The sequence below is a fragment of the Palaemon carinicauda genome, chromosome 14 (genome assembly GCF_036898095.1).
Source record: "Palaemon carinicauda isolate YSFRI2023 chromosome 14, ASM3689809v2, whole genome shotgun sequence".
NCBI classification, from domain to species: domain Eukaryota; kingdom Metazoa; phylum Arthropoda; class Malacostraca; order Decapoda; family Palaemonidae; genus Palaemon; species Palaemon carinicauda.
In genome coordinates, this window is record NC_090738.1 from 5,317,461 (window position 1) to 5,337,468 (window position 20,008).

Genomic DNA, 20,008 nt, shown 5'->3' on the forward strand with positions numbered 1-20,008 from the left:
CCTGATGGAAGTTTACCAGAGCATTAATGTATCTGTGGATTTCCCATTAGTGCCAATAACCGCGAGATAAATTTTCCTTGGTCATCTAGACCTAGAGACACATGGTGTTACTGTCATACACCACTTCAGCTGATAATGGACTATGTCAGTGCTTCCTGCCCTCTACAGGGAAGAGTCATGGTAGACTCTGGGAAAAAAACTCGAGGATTGTAAGTTCATATGAACAATCTAGCGAACAGGTATATTGGTCTCATCATATACTTTTGTAAAACAGAGTTTGTATTCTGAAAGGAACAAATGTATGTATTGACTACTTACACCTCCCCTGGTCTACTTGGTGTGTGGTAAGCAAGGTAGACAGGTTTTCATCTATGTAGGAAAATTGCATTTCAGTAATACAATCAGGTATATGAAATCAGTCATAACCAGGGACTGATACCTGATAAAAACACATAATTATGAGGTTTGCTAGCTTTAGAACAGATATTGTATCTGTTCAGGATATATTTTCAATATAAGAGGTTATAATGAATTGCTCTGACACATTTATTTATTTGGAATTTTGGGGCGAAAAGAGACGCAAAATTCATATATGTATTTATTGATAAACAATAGATAACTAGGTTAAAGTGCATTCTATAATATAATATAAAAAGAAAATTGGAAATATAGTGGAGAGCATAATTAAAATGGTAATAACAGAAATACTTGTTTCACCTGAAAAGAAACGTGAAGCTACTTTAAAAGGAAATATTGTAATATTTCATGTTTTCTTATTTCTGTCGTTACAGTTTATAAACACTTGCGTAGTTATACGCATGGCACATGTATAAGTCTTTTATGCTTCTTTCACCTTTATACTTAGAACAGTCCATAGTGTCACTACAGTGATACTTCACTAAATATGTCACTCCGTAGGAGGGATCATGTACACCCTTCACTAAAAGTCCCGATTAGTGCACTGTTTCTCGCAGTATTCAAGCGGCAGGTTTTAGTACACTACCTGCTGCCACCATAAGGAAGCTACTATAAAGGAACTTCCATCAGGACGACATGGCCTGAGCCTAAAAATTCAATACTTGGTAAGATTGCTGTCGATGCAAAAACTAACCTATACTGTACACAGATGTGTAAATGCGTCTGTTTCCTCGTTATGATCAGAGAATAAACGTAAACAAAACATTGGTTGTTGTTTTTTATTGTGCTTTTTGGCGTGTTTAGGAAACGCATGATATAAAATCGCCTTTTATTTTGATAATTCGGGATTTTCAATGATACAACAAAAGCTAGTCTATAGAGTGATGGTTTTACTATTCACAAGTTGTCTTATACAATAGATATGACAAACATTAAAATTTGTCTGTATTTCGGGTCGTGTTATAACGGGAAATATACGGTATTTACATCCATCTTGGTTGTAATTTTAACCTTTTTTTCAAGTTATTAGTATATTAAATGTTTGATTTATTTATAAGAACAATTTGATATTATGAAAAAAATACAGTATAGTACATAGAAAGTATTGGAAAAGGGTAGTAAACATGTTTGAATAAGCAAGTTGCTGGTTGCCATGGCCCCAATGGAATTATTTCTGTTAGTTGTGTGTTTCGAAATATGCGATTTTCCATTTATACGAGGTCATTGATCGACCAAATTTTCCCATAATTCAGGACCCTACTGTACATAAGTATAATTAAAGACCAACATAACAGTGTATATATTTGGGCTAAATTCAAATGTAAATGGAATGAGCTTGAGTTAAGATCAAAGGGATTATAAGACAAGGTTGCACATCTGGCCTGTCTCTACATTCTCACCTTTACATCAGGAAAAAAAATGATGTAATATATTAAGAAAAGGCTTATTAACCTCAGTGCTACACTCAAAAGGGACGGCTGAATATCATATACAGTATAGTAACTTCCTAAAGCCATACTACAGACATATACATATAGTACATTAATGAATGCCCCACAGTTTTGTACATTATTGTTGCCTGGTAGGTCCAATGATCTCACCAAGCAACACCACTGCTACAATAAATATCCAGACACAAAAGTTATCAGCTATAATCAGGACAAAGTTTCAAGCTGGTGGCATTAGAAAACTCCAAGCTAAATGGAGAACCCCACAACACTGCGGCTCATGACCTATGCAGTGAGTCAACAGGATCTGGACATAAATCTCTGACTACCTTCAGATATTGGAGAGACATGTATTGTTTTTTTGTTTTTTTCACTTCAAGTGACCATTGCACTAATATCCTAAAAATCCCGCACCGTAAATCATTTCTTGCCCTCACCTAGCAATTTCAAATTGCTCTACTTGACTTCCTACTGCGATTAATTTATTTTTTGGGGTTGCTTGAGGCTTAAAAATACTATAACAAATAAATACATTGACAATTTTGAAAATAATAGGTATTTTTCCTAACATACAAATAATAAGTAAATTTTTTTTTCAGACAAACCCTTATTCATTGTATCGAGGGAGCTCCCTCCACGTCACGATCTGCTCAAACAACCACACGCCAACATCTTCCACAAAGCCGTAGCTTTACTTCAACTTCATGCCTGGAGGCTGTCCAGCACCTCCTCACACAGAGAGGCTTTTCGCAACTAGATGCTGAAAGAATGGCTCGCGTCAGTCTACCAGGTGAAGTGGTCGGTTTTCTATGGTTGGTATCGTGGAAGGGGTATCTCTCCCTTCGATGCCGCTATTCCAACAATAGCCGTGTTCCTTGTACACCTTCGGGAAGAAATGCTTTTCTTGGCTTCGGCAGTCGGAGGCTACTGCTCAGCTTGGAGTCTCGCCTTTAAACTGAAAGGAATAGATATTTCCTCCTCATTGAAACTTTCCTTACTCATACAGAGCTATGAAATTACTTGTCCCCTGTCGGAACTTAGACCTCCTCCTTGGAATGTGGTTCGGGTCCTTCAGTCCCTTAAGGGCTCTATTACGCCAGGCACCAGATTGCCGCCTTACATGGAAGACGGTATTCCTACTCACCTTGGATTCGGCCATGTTTGAGGTGTTACCTTGAAAAAAGAGCAGCAGCTCACCCCTGTGTGTCAGCACTGTTTTGCATGGGGAAGGTTGAGAGGAAGGTCTTAAGGAATACTATATCCTCCTGGATCTGAAAGGTCATTGAGTATGCGCTCAATCCAGACCTTCCTCCTCAAAAACGACCCAGAGCTCATGATGTCAGCGGCATTGCAACGTCCCTGGCGTTCAAGAAAAACTACTCTGTGGCACAGGTATTCCAAGCAAGCATCTAGAAGCGTCAAACGACCTTTACCGCCCACTACCTACAAGATGTACCCCACAGGAACATAGATGCGCTCTCAATTGGCCCTGTGGTGGCTGCTCAACAAGTCTAAAACACCTCAAGCTCCGTGAAGGAGTGTTGAGGGCTGAGGTTACCTGGGTTAGTCTGAGGTGAATGAGTAAGAATGACTGGCTCTCTTCTTCCTTTTACTTTCTCCCCCCCTGGGGGGAACTCAGCACCATGGTACCCAGCACAAGCTGACCTCACCTCTCTGCAGGTAAGACTCATTTCTTTTGTGTATCCTAGGTATTGAAATAATACTTGCTGCCTCCCCAATACCCCTATGAATGAGGTTATTGAGTAAAGTCTGAGGACTCTCATATCTTTATTATGACTTGATTTCCTGCGTTAAGGACCAGCTGCATTGGTAGTATCACAAACACAATGCTTCTGCTGACCAATAAGGATGCATAGCGCAACATTTAGCAAGGGTAGGGTTCATACTACATTCGGTCATATGCCAAGGTAGAGAGATCCCTTGTCAAATATGTACTAAGGCCAGTTGGTGAGTACTTCCTCCCTCCTAAGAGGTGAGTTACTCCTATAAATAGTATAGTGTGTGTCTTTGTATTGGAACAAACAACAAATTTTTAAGTAATTTGTATTTTTCCTAACATACAAACGTGGAGCAATTTTTACAAGTTGGCCTGCCAGCCCTGTCCTCATAGAAGTTCTGCCAGAAAGCAAAGTGGTTGTTCAGCCCAGGTGTGTGAGTGAGTGTGGTAGTTGACTAACCCCCCCCCCCACCCGCTAACTAGCAATTGGGGTGGTTATCCCTCGCTAAAAATTATCATGGCTCGTCTTTCAGCTTCACTGAAAGTGTACCCCTATAAATAACCCCAGGTGTGTAGGTTAGGATTAATGCAAATTACTAAAAAATTTGTCATTTTTATATACAGTATTTATGCAAGTACGTCCGGTCTATTACACAACCCTTTGCTCATATGGATTCCTAATTATTTACTTTTTTATAAAAAAATCTAGAGAAAGATACTTATTTTAGTATCCTATATACAGTAATTCCAGGGTTTTTTATGATTTCCTGATTAATAGATTATCAGTTTTCTTATTTTTTTATGGTATTCATAAATAAATGTTTGCTGCATGTCTCTCTAAGGTATGTTTTTCATATTTCTTTGTATACTGATTTATATATTTACAAAAGTGTAAAATTTGCCCAGCAAATACTCGCACAAGAATATATTATGCTGGCTACCAATTTTCTAATTAAAATTTCATCAGTTTAATTTCTTATCCTTTTTTATTTTTATTTAACAAATTAATTTTAGAATTTGTCATGGTATTTTGATCAATCATTCACAGCTCAAGTATTATTGAACTTGATTAGCACCTAAATTTGCCCCTCTTTCTGATCTGTTGCTTATGCCTTCTGTATTAGATCTGTGATTTTCTACCCAGACCAATAGCAATGGATTGCAAATGTTCATTAATTTTTTGTTCTAAATTTCCAGATAGCTTTGAATGGTCAACATTTTGCAGAATTCAGCCACAGAACTAACCCTGCTACTCTTATTTATATAAACATAGCAAGCACTAGTCAGGATATGACTCTTGCTTGTGTTTGGATAGAAGATCCAAATCCAGTTCCACCTGCAACTCAGGCACCGTATGCACAAGCTCCGGTTGGGGGAGTGCCGTATCTCCCATCTCCCAGTTATGGGGCTCCTCCTCCTTATTCAGGTGGGCCAGGATTTGCTCCCGAACAAAACTCTTCTGCTTATCCACAGTATGGTGCTCAGAACCAGTATGGCGTAAGTATAAATAATTTGTCGCTTATTAATTTGCCCTACTGTGTGCTTCAAATTATTCTTGGAATTTCATCATTGGAGGAAAACTATACTTGTTCTATCACTGTACAAATCCTTTCGCTATTTGCATTGGCGATGTAATTTGGCGACAGCTGAAACTAGCCATAAGACTTTTAAGCGAGGTGTAACTATCCACCGCTAGTTAGCAGTGGTGAGCAGGGGTAGACTTACCACCCTGATCACATTCGCACTGGTAACAATACTTCACTTTTCATTTTGGCTCTGAAGAAAACAGACGTCGTTCTCTCCTGCAAACTGACAATAAACAACTGGCCTAAAACTTAGAACTTTTCCATTCTCTTTTTCAGGCGGGCTTGACGTGAGGATTAACTATGCGTGTTTGTCCTGGCACAGTAGGGCACCATTGCAGCTCCTTTATTTCAGCAGCGGAGACCAATCCTCACAGCCTTTGTCCTGTGTGCTGGGACCATACCTACTTGTAGGCATCCTCTTGTACTGAGTTTAGGGAGTGGCCGCCCTCCCAGTGGTAGTGATAGCGATACGGTAAACAGCAGAAGAGTAAGGCAAAGAGGGATTCTTCTCCTTCAAGATCATCTTCAAAGACGAAGAAACCTCCATCTGACTCCATTTGCTTGTTCTTGCCTTTCTGACTGCTTGATTGGTCTCCTCCGAAGGCCAGTCAAATACGAGTGGTGACCCTTCAACCCCAGGACAATCTTCTGGTTCTGAAGTCTCCGTTACTTCTCCTAAAGAAGCAGCGCTGACATCGGCCGTAAGGGAATCTCTCGGCTGATACGATGCGTCAGCTTTGGCCTTCTTGGGACTCATGGGTTCTCAATGCAAGGAACGGCTTCTCGAGGTTCTGCGTTTTGGGACAAAAGGAGAGCGAATAGATGCCTCCCCGTGGGTTGATTTCAATCCTCTCCTCTACAAGACTCCGGAGGTCTTGTACCGGAAGTGTCTTATGTTTGGATGTGACAACCTCAACATCCAGGCCTGTGTTGTCAGACATTTATGACCAGTTGCAGATTAGTGTCTCCGGGGTTACTCGTTGGGGATCCCTCCGGGATGAACTCCATAAACTAGCTTTGGGTATGTTCTCTTGGCAATTCACGATGCCAACTTTCTGTCTGGGCTTGCCCAACTTGATGACTGAAAGCATAGTGAGCGGCCCAGAGGTCCTTCTGCAGGTGTTGAGCAACCTTCCTGTCACTGAAGAGTCACCCTTCGTCAGCTGCGGTAGGGCAGCCCTCCTATTCACCAGAGGGACTCCCTACGGTAGCATTAGGTGTCAGAGGATCTTTCCGTTCGCTGAAAAGATGACCTTCGTTGGAGTGGTCCCCCCTTGGGGCTTCCATAAGCGTGTGCTCGACTCTTCCAGGCCTCACTCTAGCTCTTTGAGACATAGCTTCTCGGTGCTAGATGAAGATAGGGTTAGGCTGCTTGCTTGCAGCCCCCGCCCCTCGCTGCGAACGCTTTGCAGGGTCTAGTTTTACGAAACTTACACCCAGGTTTTCGATCTCTCATGAGGGAGAACCTGCTGTTCTGTTTGTGCACCAGCATATGCAACTGAGGTTTAGGTGCTGGGAGGAGAGTTGGAGGAGAAGGAAGTTCTGGAATGGCATGTCTGGAGGGATTAGGATTTTGTCGGGAGGTGCGGTTGGTTGGTGGAGGGGTGTGGTTGATTGGAAGTTGGTGAGTTCGATGTTGCTGACGTGGGTGCAAGTTGTAGTGGCGATCTACTCCCTAGCGGTCGGCGATGCACTGCAGTCTTGCAGGACATCTGTCATGCCAAGCTTGATGACTGCCTCCAGCTTGTGGGATCTCCTTCCAGCCTTCCCCTCACATCTCTTGGCAGTGAGAATGGAAGGGTGGTTGAGCACATGTTCGAGTGGCAGGTCAAGGTCGTATACTATGATAATAGTAGTGGGCTTGTCGGCTGGGTTGAGGTGTAGGACTTCTTGTTGCTCAAGGAACGCCTTGGTTTGGTGGTCCTGAGCAGAGATGACTAGTTGTCCCCTGCGATTGGGACGAATAGTCACATTCAGGTGTGGATTCCTGGCCTCCATGGCGGCTATGGCAGCATACGAGGTCATGTTGGGGCCAGGAGTGAGCCTGAATCTGGTTGGGTGTGATGTGCTGTTGGTGGTCTGCTGTGGAGGTAGCTGGTGGGCAGGATTATTGTTGGTGTCCTGGCTGTCTTCTTCTTCTTTTTCTTCTTCTACTGCTGCTGGTTCGGCTTCTAGGTGCTCTTCAGTCTCTTCTTGAATTTCCCTTGAAGTTCCAGGGACTGGCTCCATTACAGGTTGATTGATCAAAGTGGTTTGCTTCTTTCTATGGCTCCTCAAGGTGAGACATCTGGGCTTCATTATCCTTCCCTTCTCCACTCTGGCACGAGGGAAGGAGGTAGGGATGGGGGTAGAACCCCTGGCTGCCATCGCAAACACACGATGGTAGCCTTCAGCTTGTCGAACTTAACTTTGGTTTAGGTGGTCTCAGTAACACAATAAAAAAAAAAATGTGTTAAGGCGCAGTTCAAATATAATCCGAACTTGCACAGCAGTTGGTTGTATACATCAAGGTCCTTATTGGACAAGTAGCAGAAAGTTGAGGGCACTGTTACCCGGTTTTAGTGTGCGGGAATGAAAAGGTTTGATTGGCCACTTAATTCTTTTTTTCATCCTCCCCTCTTTAGGGGAAAGCAGCATCCTGGGTTCTCTGCATAAGCTGACTTTAAACCACTGCAGGTAAATCATGCTCTCTTGTGTACCTAGTATTAAGCTAATACTGTTGCGTCTCCATACCCTGGCGAGGTGGTATTGGGAAAGTCTTGGTTACAACAGTTTTTCCTACAAAAAGACTCGGAATAACTACCTGGACGATCACACTTTTAAATATCTAGACACACAGCTTGCGTTTCCCGCGGACCTTGCGTAGCAAGATTCTGGCGAGGCGCAGGGACTCAATATTTTAGTACTAACGTACTCGGATAAGGAGGCCCCGGGTAAACCCAAAAGCCAGATTGGCAGGGGTGTCCACCCTTCCTAATGGGTGAGTCACCCCTAAATAAATAGTGTAGGTTTATGTTCCAGTTACAGAACAAATGACAAATTTGTAGATAATTTGTATTTTTCCTAACGATACAAGCTTGCCCGCCAACCCTTTCCCCCTTGAAGTCCTACCTCCAAGCAAAGTGAGCTAAATCACCGGTGTGTGAGTAGGAGTGGTAGCAAGCTCCCCCCCTACCCCCGCTAACTAGCGGTATGTGTATTTAACCCTCGCTAGATTTTAATGGTTTGTCATTTCAGCTTCGCAGAAAGTAATACCCCTAAATAAATAGCTAAGGTTTGTATCGCTAGGAAAAATACAAATTATCTAAGAATTTGTCATATTACATGCGTTATTATTGGATACAGTCAAGTGAAACAACAGGAAGAGAGAAGGACGAAATAATATGACAAAGACACAAGACAGGGGGGAGGCGGTAGCCAAGTTCCTTTTCTCGCAAATTCCCCCCGCCAAATCTATGCTAACTCAAAAAATTAGCGAAATCAATGAATTTGGGTAATGCGAGAAGAAGGAAGGAAAAACAGGAATGGGAATACGTGGTGTGAGGGATAAGAAAGGGTTTAGAATGATTGATAAGATGAAGATAATGAATGAATGCTAGAAAAGAGAAGATGAATGAAATCACAAAAATTAAAGAGAATCAATAGAGTTGGAAAGATATGTTGTAGATGTGTGTGGGAGAGCAAAGTACCGTAAATGTCCAAAAGGGATTTGGAAAGGAAAAGGATTAAGAATATATATAATAATGATAAGTGAATGACAATGATAATGTGAAGGAGATAGCATACTTATATGCATGATAGGTTATATCAGTAAGGTAATTCTGTGAATGTGAATGGTCTTATCAGTGGGATAATACAGTGAACCCTCGTTTATCGCGGTAGATAGGTTCCAGACCTGGCCACGATAGGTGAAAATCCGCGAAGTAGTGACACCATATTTACCTATTTATTTAACATGTATATTCAGACTTTTAAAACCTTCCCTTGTACGTAGTACTGTTAACAAACTACGCTTTAATGTACAGAACACTTAATGCATGTACAGTACTACAGTACCCTAAACTAAAACAGGCAAAAATATTAAAGGCGATTTTATATCATGCGTTTCCTAAACACGCTAAAAAGCACGATAAAAAATGGCAACCTATGTTTTGTTTACGTTTATCTCTGATCATAATGAAGAAACAAACTCATTTAGTGTACACATATATGTATAGGTTAGTTTTTGCATCGATTATATTGATTATACAGTATGTTGATTTTGTTATTACCAATGTTTTACTTAATTTTTCTTAGGACTTCCAAATGAAATGTTTTTCTCTATGACGCCGCCTGAAACGACGGCGTCATAAAGTACGCTCAGTAAACAACCACGCTCAGAACAAAGAAGGCATTTAACGCGCATGATGAAAGTGATAAATAATGATATTTACAGTAAAAGCTTTTAGAAAATATGTTATTACAAATATTATTTACCGTATCTATATAAAATCATGCAGTACATACTGTACGTAGCAAAGCAGGAAAACAGTTTACCTGTACGAGAGAGAGAGAGAGAGAGAGAGAGAGAGAGAGAGAGAGAGAGAGAGAGAGAGAGAGAGATTGATTTTGTTTTACGTACGTAAATGTAAATTTTAAACAAAAAAAAAATATGATAGGTTACAACATGTTTACTCTTCAGACTTTTAAAACCTTCCCTTTAACTTAATGCATACAGTACTTAAATAAAACAGCCACAAATGTTAAAATGTTAGAATATTAAAGTAAAAAATAAAGATTGTTACTGTACTCACCACGAAAGAAGTTCAAGAAAAACTTGAATGATGATGGCGATGAATTTGCTGCACAGTAGAAATGATGATGATGAAGCTGATGATGTCTTCTACTGTGCAGCCAATAATAGTATTTTACGTCTCTTCAGACGGAGGTGCCTTTTCCTGGGACACCTCTTCAACTTCTTCAATTTCTTCCGAAGGCGTACTAGCAGGAGGAACTGGCTCTTTTTTGCGAGGCTGGAAGAACATTGTGATCGGAAGTTGCTGCCGCTGCTTCTTTTTTCGCTCTAAGAGCATCCTGTAGGGAGTCATGATGTCATCGACCTTGTTGGAGAATTGCATAGACTGAACCATATCCTCGTCCCACTCTTGCAACATTTCTTTCGCCTCCTTCATATGGTTGTAGAACTTGGCAAGCCGTTCTAATGTTAAGCCCGTTTTTTCGACATTTTCTTGGGTCTCTTCCTGCGTTTCACTCTCTTCTTCACTTGCCGATTTCGTCAGGTCTTCTAGGTCTGCGTCAGTTAGCGGCTGGGAATGGCAGTCCAACAACTCGTCGACGTCTTCAGTCGTCCTGTCGCCAAACCCGTCACCTCCAATTATGGCAGCCAACTGCACAGATTTGCGTATTGCAGAGTGTGGGATTTCAGACGGAGTAAATCCCTCGTCGTCGTAAACAATCTGGGGCCACAACTTCTTCCAGCTCGCATTCACGGTTGCAGGTTTCATCTCTTGCAGTGCCTTCTGAATATTCTTCAGGCACGTGGCTATGGTGTACTGCCGCCAGTACGCCTTCAAGTTAAAATCTTCATCCTCATCATCTTGGGCAGCATCCACACACGCAACGAGGTCCGCCAAGGCATTCTTCGTGTAGAGGGCTTTGAACGCCCTGATAACCCCCTGGTCCATCGGTTGAATTAATGACGTGGTGTTGGGTGGCAGGAACTCAACCTGAACGCCCTCACGCGACAGGTCAGTTGCGTGTCCACCAGCGTTATCCATAAGGAGAAGGATCTTGAATGACAAGCCCTTCTCTAAGAGATATTCACTGACTTGCGGGATGAAACACTGGACGAACCAGTTGGAGGTCAGCATCTTCTTAATCCATGCTTTTAGATTATGCATCCAGTACACGGGAAGGAGATTCTTGTTTTTATTTTTCAAAGCGCGAGGATTTTTCGACTTATAAATAAGCCCCGGCTTTAGCAAAAATCCAGCAGCATTGCCACACATCACGAGGGTAACGCGATCCTTGAATGTTTTAAAGCCAGAGGCTTTGGCTTCTTCTTTGAACAGGAAAGTTCGCGACGGCATTCTCTTCCAAAACAAGCCGGTCTCATCCATATTAAAGACTTGGTCCGGCTTGTATCCACCTTCGGCGATAATATTCTTGAACGTCTGGTTCACGTAAGTTTCAGCAGCGGCAGTGTCAGCGGAAGCAGCCTCGCCATGCAGGGAAACGCTTTTCAGGGCGAAGCGTTTCTGAAACTTCGCAAACCATCCTTTGCTGGCGGAAAAACGTTGTTTCTGACGCTGGGAATCAGTGGATGTCCTTGGTTGAGGTTCATCTGCATCATCATCTTCTTCAGCATGGTTGCCATCGTCGTCTTGAGGTTCCTTTGCCGCAAAATTCTCATACAAGCTCAAAGCCTTTGTTCGGATGGTGTTCGTATCCAAGGCTATGTTCTTCTTCCGGCAGTCGGCAATCCACACAGCTAAAGCACCTTCCATGCGTACGATCGTTTTATTATGCGTGGTAACGACTCGCTTCGCTGATCTGCTAAAGGTGATTGCAGCCGTCTTTCTAATGTTTGCCTCGTCCTTCTTGATATAGCGAACGGTGGATTCATTGATGCTAAAATGGCGGGCTGCGGACGCAAAACTTCTACCGTCTTTTAACATATCGAGAAGCGTCACCTTCTCAGCAATCATCATCATCCTTCGGTGGCGTTTAGGCTCACTACCAGCCTTAGTAGAAGCAGAACGCTTGGGAGCCATTGTACAGTAGGATTTAACAGAAAGTTCAACAAAAAGTTCAACTTAAAACAGTCGCGCACAGCACAGATTAAAGTTCACAAACTTAACAACGTCTACACAGCGATACGGCGGGAGAGAAAGTGGCCGCGAAAAGAGGCTCGAAGTTGGAGATGCGGGCAAAACACCAATCACAGGCTAGATAACAAAACTTGAGTTCTGATTCGTCATCTATCAGCGCTTGAACCAATCACAACCCGTCTTATATGCTACGTAGGTTACCAATTCAAAGTACAAGATACCCTGCGTATAGTGTACTGTACAGTAATAATAATAATAATAATAATAAATAAGGATACTGTAATAATAATAATAATAATAATGATAATAATAATAATAATAATAACAATAATAATTTTAATAACAACAACAACAATAATAATAATAATAACAATAATAATAATACAGCTTTACGTACGCTATTTTACGCTTTTGTTGTAGGATGTGTGTCTCTCTCTCTCTCTCGTACGCTTAGTCGAAATGTGATTTTTGCAACAAAGAATATTATTGGATGCAGTACTACGTACGTATACATACAAAAGATTCATGGAAAGAAGCACATCCATTGCATTTGTAGTACAGTAGTAGCCAACAGTAGCCTTACACCATTCTAATATAGTATGACTGCATCTGATTTGCGTTTCATGTTCGATTTAATTTTACTACGTACTGTATACAGTACAGGTACTGAATTATCGTATGATCACATTCTCTTTTCGTGTTTTATTTCTTTCTGTGCTTAATTATCCCTGGAACGGTACGGTGGGTCGTCCGCGACCCCGAGCGTCAAAAAAAAAGGTTTTTCTCACGTGACTCACCCCCGTGACTGAATTTGTGGGTGATCGACCTGCAGTAGGTGTCTCGCCTACACGCTCTAGTAGTGTCCAGATGTGCATTGCTGTAGCTGTACTCCTTCCCCGATTTCTGAGACGCGTCGGGGTCGAGCGCGACCGAGTTTACCCTTCTAAGGTAATTTGCATAATTATCAAAGTTATTACGTATTATGAAATTGTCGTAGAATGGTGCAACTTGTATAGGTTATCAGTTGTGGAAAGTCTTGGTGGATTGTTTGGCTACCATGTGCATGATTTTTTTTTTAGTTAAAATGTCGTTCATCACCACGAGGACCATTTTACCGCGAGTGCCCCTTTTTCATATTTTTTTAATTTTTTTGCCAAGTCATTTTTCCGTAAGATATTGCCAAATAGTGTCGTAAAACTTTTGCTTTTTTAGTGTTGGAAAGTGTGTCTAGATGATCTGGCTACCCATGCGTGACTTTGTTTTTGTCAGATACGACGTAGTTATTGGTATATTGGGTATTTAACTGCGGTTGCCAATTTCTGTTTTTTTTCAATATTTGTAAAAATTTACTACGTAGTAAGGAATTGCCGTATATTATTGATTTTTTTTTCATGTTTATGTGTTAGAAAGTGTGCCTTGATGGTTGGGCTAACACGTGCATGTCTTTTTATTTATCTGAGATGCCGTATATTAGAATGTTGGGCCTTTTACCGCGAGTGCCCCTTTTTCATTTTTTTTCATTTTTTTGCCAAGTCATTTTTCCGTAAGATATTGCCAAATAGTGTCGTAAAACATTTGCTTTTTTAGTGTTGGAAAGTGTGTCTAGATGATCTGGCTACCCATGCGTGACTTTGTTTTTGTCAGATACGACGTAGTTATTGGTATATTGGGTATTTAACTGCGGTTGTCAATTTCTGTTTTTTTTCAATATTTGTAAAAATTTACTACGTAGTAAGGAATTGCCGTATATTATTGATTTTTTTCTTCATGTTTATGTGTTAGAAAGTGTGCCTTGATGGTTGGGCTAACACGTCTATGTCTTTTTATTTATCTGAGATGCCGTATATTAGAATGTTGGGCCTTTTACCGCGAGTGCCCCTTTTTAATTTTTTTTCATTTTTTTGCCAAGTCATTTTTCCGTAAGATATTGCCAAATAGTGTCGTAAAACTTTTGCTTTTTTAGTGTTGGAAACTGTGTCTAGATGATCTGGCTACCCATGCGTGACTTTGTTTTTGTCAGATACGACGTAGTAATTGGTATATTGGGTATTTAACTGCGGTTGCCAATTTCTTTTTTTTCAATATTAAACTTACCCGATGATCATATAGCTGCATCCCTGCTGCCCGACAGAAAAAACCTACGGGCGGAATACGCCAGCGATCGCTATACAGGTGGGGGTGTACATCAACAGCGCCATCTGTCAAGTAGGTACTCAAGTACTCGATGTCAACAAAGAACCAATTTTCCCTCTGTCGTGCCACTGGCAAGACCTACTAAATACGCCGTTCCTAACTGGATTTGTTTTCACAACGATTTGGTGAAGTACACTATTCCAGTTTTGAGCTTTCGCTATGCAGGTTTTATCTTCATTTCAAAACTTGAACTCGTTTTGGATAGATTTAATTATGGTGACGAAGAGAGTATGGACTCTCTTTCACTTTTAAATGGCCGACCCTTCCCTTAGACGGAAGTGTTGGTGACGAAGAGAGTATGGACTCTCTTTCACTTTTAAATGGCCGACCCTTCCCTTAGACGGAAGTGTGTTTAGGTTTTTGGTAATTTTGCTTAACAAGTTATAGATCTATTTATTTTATATCTCTCCGCCTTTATAGGCCTCTTCGTTTGACTTTCCATTTATTATAAACTTATAAAAATTAATTTTTATGTTTGTTTATATGCGACCTTTCCTAATAGTAGGCGGTCCTTACTTGGAACCGAAGTTAATTAACATTGAGCCCGTCATTTTACCTTTTAAGAATTTAATACTTTTTTAATTTTAATGTTTTATGAAAGAATTTCTTTGATAGTCTCGTACTGTTTTCAAAGATGAACTAACGTTTAGTTTTTTAGTCTCCGCAGTTGTTGACGTTCAGAACGTTCAACATGCGCTCTATCGTTAGATAGAGAGAGAGTGTATCACGGTTTCACGTTGCAGTAAGAGTAAACCGATTCTAGCGTTTCGTTCATTCTTTCTTAGCTTAAATGGTTTAAATTCTAAATAAAGGAACTTTTTATTTGGGAAACCTTTCAGTTTTTTCCTTTAGCAAATAACATGTTTTAACGAGATATAATTGGGCTCTTCTCTCAGGTGCTAAGTCAAGAGAGAAGAGAGAGAGAGATAGAGACGGAGGGAGAGAGAGGAGAATAAACGTTTCGTTCAAGCGGGTAACGTTGTTCTCGTTTTTTTACTCTTCTCCCTAGTCGCTGTAGGGGAAGAAGGTAAAACGTTTCTAGAGTTTTATTCTTGTTCCCAGGCTTTATGCGGTGAGAGATTTTAAACGTAGTTTATTTGATCTAGTGTTTAGTCTCTTTTCCAGCCACTGAATTCTTTATCTTTATTTATGTTTTTCTGTTGCATTGTAAAACTGTTTTCGCAATTACTACCTTTTAATGAAGGATAGGATTGCGTGTTTATGGTAGAAATCAGTTAAAGTTTCGATTTCAGTGAAATAAGTGCAAACAGAAAATCAAAAGTGATAAAGTGATATGCGCAAAGTGTTACAGTGTTGCGTTCGAGGGTTCGTCTGTTCGTGCCAGTTGTTCACCTAGTCCGGGACCTCTTACAAGCTCCCAAGCCCAGGGGAGAAGTAATGTCGAACGACTTATGGGTTCCACAGGCCTTGATCGACGAACAGACGTTTTTCCCTCCGTGGTTTCGGGCGTATCTACACACGTTGCCGACGTGAGATCGCCCCACCCACACAAAGACGAGAGAGCCCATTTATTCCTCGTCTGCGGAAGAGGTTTCTCGTAGAAACCATGGACCAAATCTTGCAGCTTTTTAAGTGCAAGTCGGTCCCTTCCGCGCAAGTCCAACGACCTAGGTGTAGCCACTGGGTCAGTTCGAACTCGCTGCAGTCATCCGACGACTGCACACCTCCCAAGAGAGGCAAGGTGGTACCGCAACAGGCAGTAACTCCGTCTGTTGCCGCACCAGCTGTTTTAGACCCTCAGTCACAACGGACAGTAGCTCCGTTTGTTGCCGTTTTTTGTAGACCCTAGTGGTCTTTACTGCAGTCTATGCAGACTCAGTTAGCTGCGGTTATGCAGGAGTTTCGTGCGGAGAAGGTTTACACTGCTCTCGTTAGCCTACAACCTGCCACGGTTGTGCGCCCAGCTCACGCTGAGGCTGCCTGCTCCCACACTCCGGCTGCGGAGAGCTCCACCTCCGATGCGCAATCGACCCTGCCAGACGCATGTTAACGTTAGCCGACGTGCGGCTCCCTCCGTTAACATGCGTGAGCTACCGCATCAGCAGTGGGAAGGTGGAGTCAAGCTGCCGTGTTTTGACGCGATGCGTTAGTTTCCGCAACCCACGGCAGTCCCCACCACGCACCACCACTCCGCTTTGGTTGTTGCCTGCTCCCACACTCCGACTGCGGAGAAGGTTGACGATGCACCCGTTGGCCTACAGCCTGCCACGGTTGTGCGCCCAGCATGGCTGCCTGCTCCCACACTCTTGTTGTGAGAGCTCCTCCACCCATGCGCAGTCGACCCTGCCAGACGCATGCTGACTCCCACAGACACACGGAGCACTCCGTTGCCGTGCGTGAGCTACCACAAGCTGCCGTGTTTTGACACGGTGTGTCAGCCTCCGCAACCCACTGTGGTTACCGCCACTCGCCGGCAGCAGACTAGTCAGTCAGGAGTTGAGGCTTCCCCACACAGCTTTGGTTGTTGCCAGCTCACAGACTGTCAAGCAGTTACATGACGTTGCCTTCTGGTCTGCTACTAATGCACCAGTGCTGTATGTCCTCACACACCTGTTGTGGTTGACAGTTCAGTTTTTGACAGTTCACAGACTGTCAAGCAGTTACATAACGTTGCCTTCTGGTCTGCTGCTTATGCACCAGTGAAACCCTCACTGAGATAACCTAGCTTTTCTCGGACATGGTTCCTGTAGATGAGAAAGTGCTGTTCTCCCTCCTTCTGATATTCCTTTGAGGACTCTGTCATTTGGAGAGGAGCCTTAAGCTGCTTAGCCTCCTATGGACTTTAATTAAAGCATAACAATGCTTCCAGGGATGGTAAATGGTTCCGCTTCAGTCGCTAACCCCGTCTGTTGCCACACCTGCTCCCATAGACCCTAATGGGCTTTGTTGCAAGACATGCAGTCCAAGCTTGTGTCCTTGATAGAGGATTTTTTACGGAGAAGAACCTTCTAGCCAACAACCTTCCTACCGGTTGGTTGTACGCCCTGTTGACGCTGAGGTATCCTACTCACGTCCGCCAGTTGAGATGGTTCCTCCACCGGTGCGACCCAGTGTGGGTTGCCAGTCGCACGTTGACGTTAAGCGACTCTCGGAGGTGGTTGTGGACGTTCAGTGTGTCACTAGGAAGACGTTCAACAACCAGCAGAGGTGACTTGTTGTGACGCAGTGCGGCAACCTCAGCAACCCGGTAGGGGGTTGACTGCACAACCCAGACAATCTAGACAGTTTCGGGTTGACGCTGTACTTCCTCGCGTCCCCATGGTTGACAGTTCACAGACTGTGCAGCAGTACCATGATCTTGTGTCCGGCTCCGTCACGCATCCACCAGTGCGACCGGATTCAGCGAGTCAGACGTTGCCCACTCCGTTGCCGTTTCCTCATCAGTTTCGGATGAGGAACCCTCTGATGAGGACATTGCTGAACAAGACGATCAACCCCCAGCCCTGCTATCCATCCAGAAGATGCTGAAGAAGGAACACTGCCCTGTCAGGCTGTGGATGAGTCTGGTTAGGACACTGTCATCCGTGGTTCAATTTGTGTCACTTGGAAGACTACACCTCCGTCCTCTTCTGTATCATCTAGCTTTTCACTGGAAAAGGACAAGACGCTAGAAGCGGTCTCGATCCCGGTTTCCGGAAAGATAAAGTCTGGTCTGACTTGGTGAAAGGACTTTATCAACCTTTGAAAGGGTCTTCCCCTGACTGTTCAGACTCCCAACCACGTTCTCTTCTCGGACGCATCGGACGTAGGCTGGGGTGCGACATTAGGCGGTAGGGAATGCTCGGGATTATGGAACTCGAGTCAAAGGACAATGCATTTCAACTGCAAGAAGCTTCTGGCAGTACGTCTGACCTGGAAAAGCTTCAGGTCTCTCCTTCAAGGCAAAGTGGTGGAGGTGAACACGGTCAACTCCCTGCTTTGACGTACATCTCAAGGAGGGACCTACTCTCTGACATGGTACGAGTTCACAAGTGACCTCCTCTCCTGGTCAACAGGTCTAGACTTTTCACTAGTAACGAGGTTCATCCAAGGCAACTTGAATGTCATAGCAGATTGTCTCAGTAGGAAGGGACAAATAATTCCAACAGAATGGACCCTCCACAAGGATGTATGCAAGAGACTTTGGGCCGCCTGGGGCCAGCCAACCATAGATCTCTTCGCAACCTCGATGACCAAGAGGCTCCCAATACTTTGCTCACCTATCCCGGACTCAGCAGTAGTTCATATAGATGCCTTTCTACTAGATTGGTCACATCTAGATCTATATGCATTCCCTCCGTTCTAGATTGTCAACAAGGTACTGCAGAAGTTCGCCTCTCACGAAGGGACAAAGTTGACGCTAGTTGCTTCCCTCTGGCCCGCGAGAGAATAACTCACCGAGGTACTTTGATGGCTAGTAGACGTTCCCAGAACACTTCCACTAAGGGTGGACCTGCTACGTCTGCCACGCGTAAAGAAGGTACTCCAAGGCCTCCACGCTCTTCGTATGACTGCCTTCAGAATATCGAAAGACTCTCGAGAACTAGAGGTTTTTCGAAGGAGGCAACCAGAGCGATTGCTAGAGCAAGGAGAACATCCACCCTTAGAGTCTACCAATCGAAGTGGGAAATCTTCCGAAACTGGTGCAAGTCAGTATCCGTATCCTCGACCAGTACCTCTGTAACTCAAATAGCTGACTTCCTCTTATATCTGAGGAAAGAACGATCTCTTTCAGCTCCCACTATCAAGGGTTACAAAAGCATGTTGGCATCAGTCTTCTGTCACAGAGGCTTAGATCTTTCCAACAATAAAGATCTACAGGACCTCCTTAAGTCTTTTGAGACCACGAAGGAGCGTCGTTTGGTTACACCTGGTTGGAATTTAGACGTGGTTCTAAGATTCCTTATGTCAGACAGGTTCGAACCACTTCAATCAGCCTCCCTGAAAGATCTCACCTTTAAGACTCTTTTCCTTATATGCTTAACCACAGCTAAAAGAGTCAGTGAGATTCATGCCTTCAGCAAGAACATCGGATTCTCATCCGAAACGGCTACATGTTCTACAACTTGGTTTTCTAGCCAAACACGAGCTGCCTTCTCGGCCTTGACCAATATCGTTCGATATTCCAAACTTATCGTATGGTTGGAAATGAACTAGAAAGAGTATTATGTCCTGTAAGAGCTCTTAAGTTCTATTTTAAAAACCTTTACGAGGCCCGTCTGAAGCTTTATGGTGTTCAGTTAAGAATCCATCTTTGCCTATGTCAGAGAATTCTTTATCCTATTTTATCAGACTGTTAATACGAGGAGCTCATTCCCTTCTGAATGAGGAAGACCAAGCTTGGCTGAAGGTAAGGACACACGAAGTTAGAGCTGTCACAACTTCCGTGGTCTTTAAACAAAATAGATCTCTGCAAAGTATATTCGACGCAACCTATTGGAAAAGCAAATCAGTGTTCGCGTCTTTTATCTTAAGAATGTCCAGTCTCTTTACGAGAACTGCTACACTCTGGGACCATTCGTAGCAACGAGTGCAGTAGTGGTGGGGGCTCCACCACTACAATTCCCTAATTCCAGAACCTTTTTAATCTTTCTCTTGAAATATTTTTGGGTTGTCCGGAAGGCTAAGAAGCCTTTCGCATCCTACTTGATTTGGCGGGTGGTCAAAATCATTTCTTGAGAAGCGCCTAGATTAGAGGTTTTGATGAGGACCTTTAGTATGGGTTGCAACCCTTCATACTTCAGCTCCTAGGAGTCGCTCAGCATCCTATGAGGATCGCGAGGCTCAGTAAGGAAG

General features: G+C 43.0%; 1 protein-coding gene across 2 annotated transcripts in view; it reads left to right on the top strand.

Moving 5' to 3' along the window:
* Nucleotides 1–20,008, top strand: part of LOC137653404 (galectin-8-like) — a 402,287-nt gene that overhangs the window by 254,161 nt on the left and 128,118 nt on the right. For both annotated transcript variants that reach the window (XM_068386760.1, XM_068386761.1), the window contains exon 5: nt 4,801–5,100. In XM_068386760.1, the coding sequence (XP_068242861.1) occupies nt 4,801–5,100 (300 nt within the window). The remainder of the gene's footprint in view (nt 1–4,800; nt 5,101–20,008) is intronic.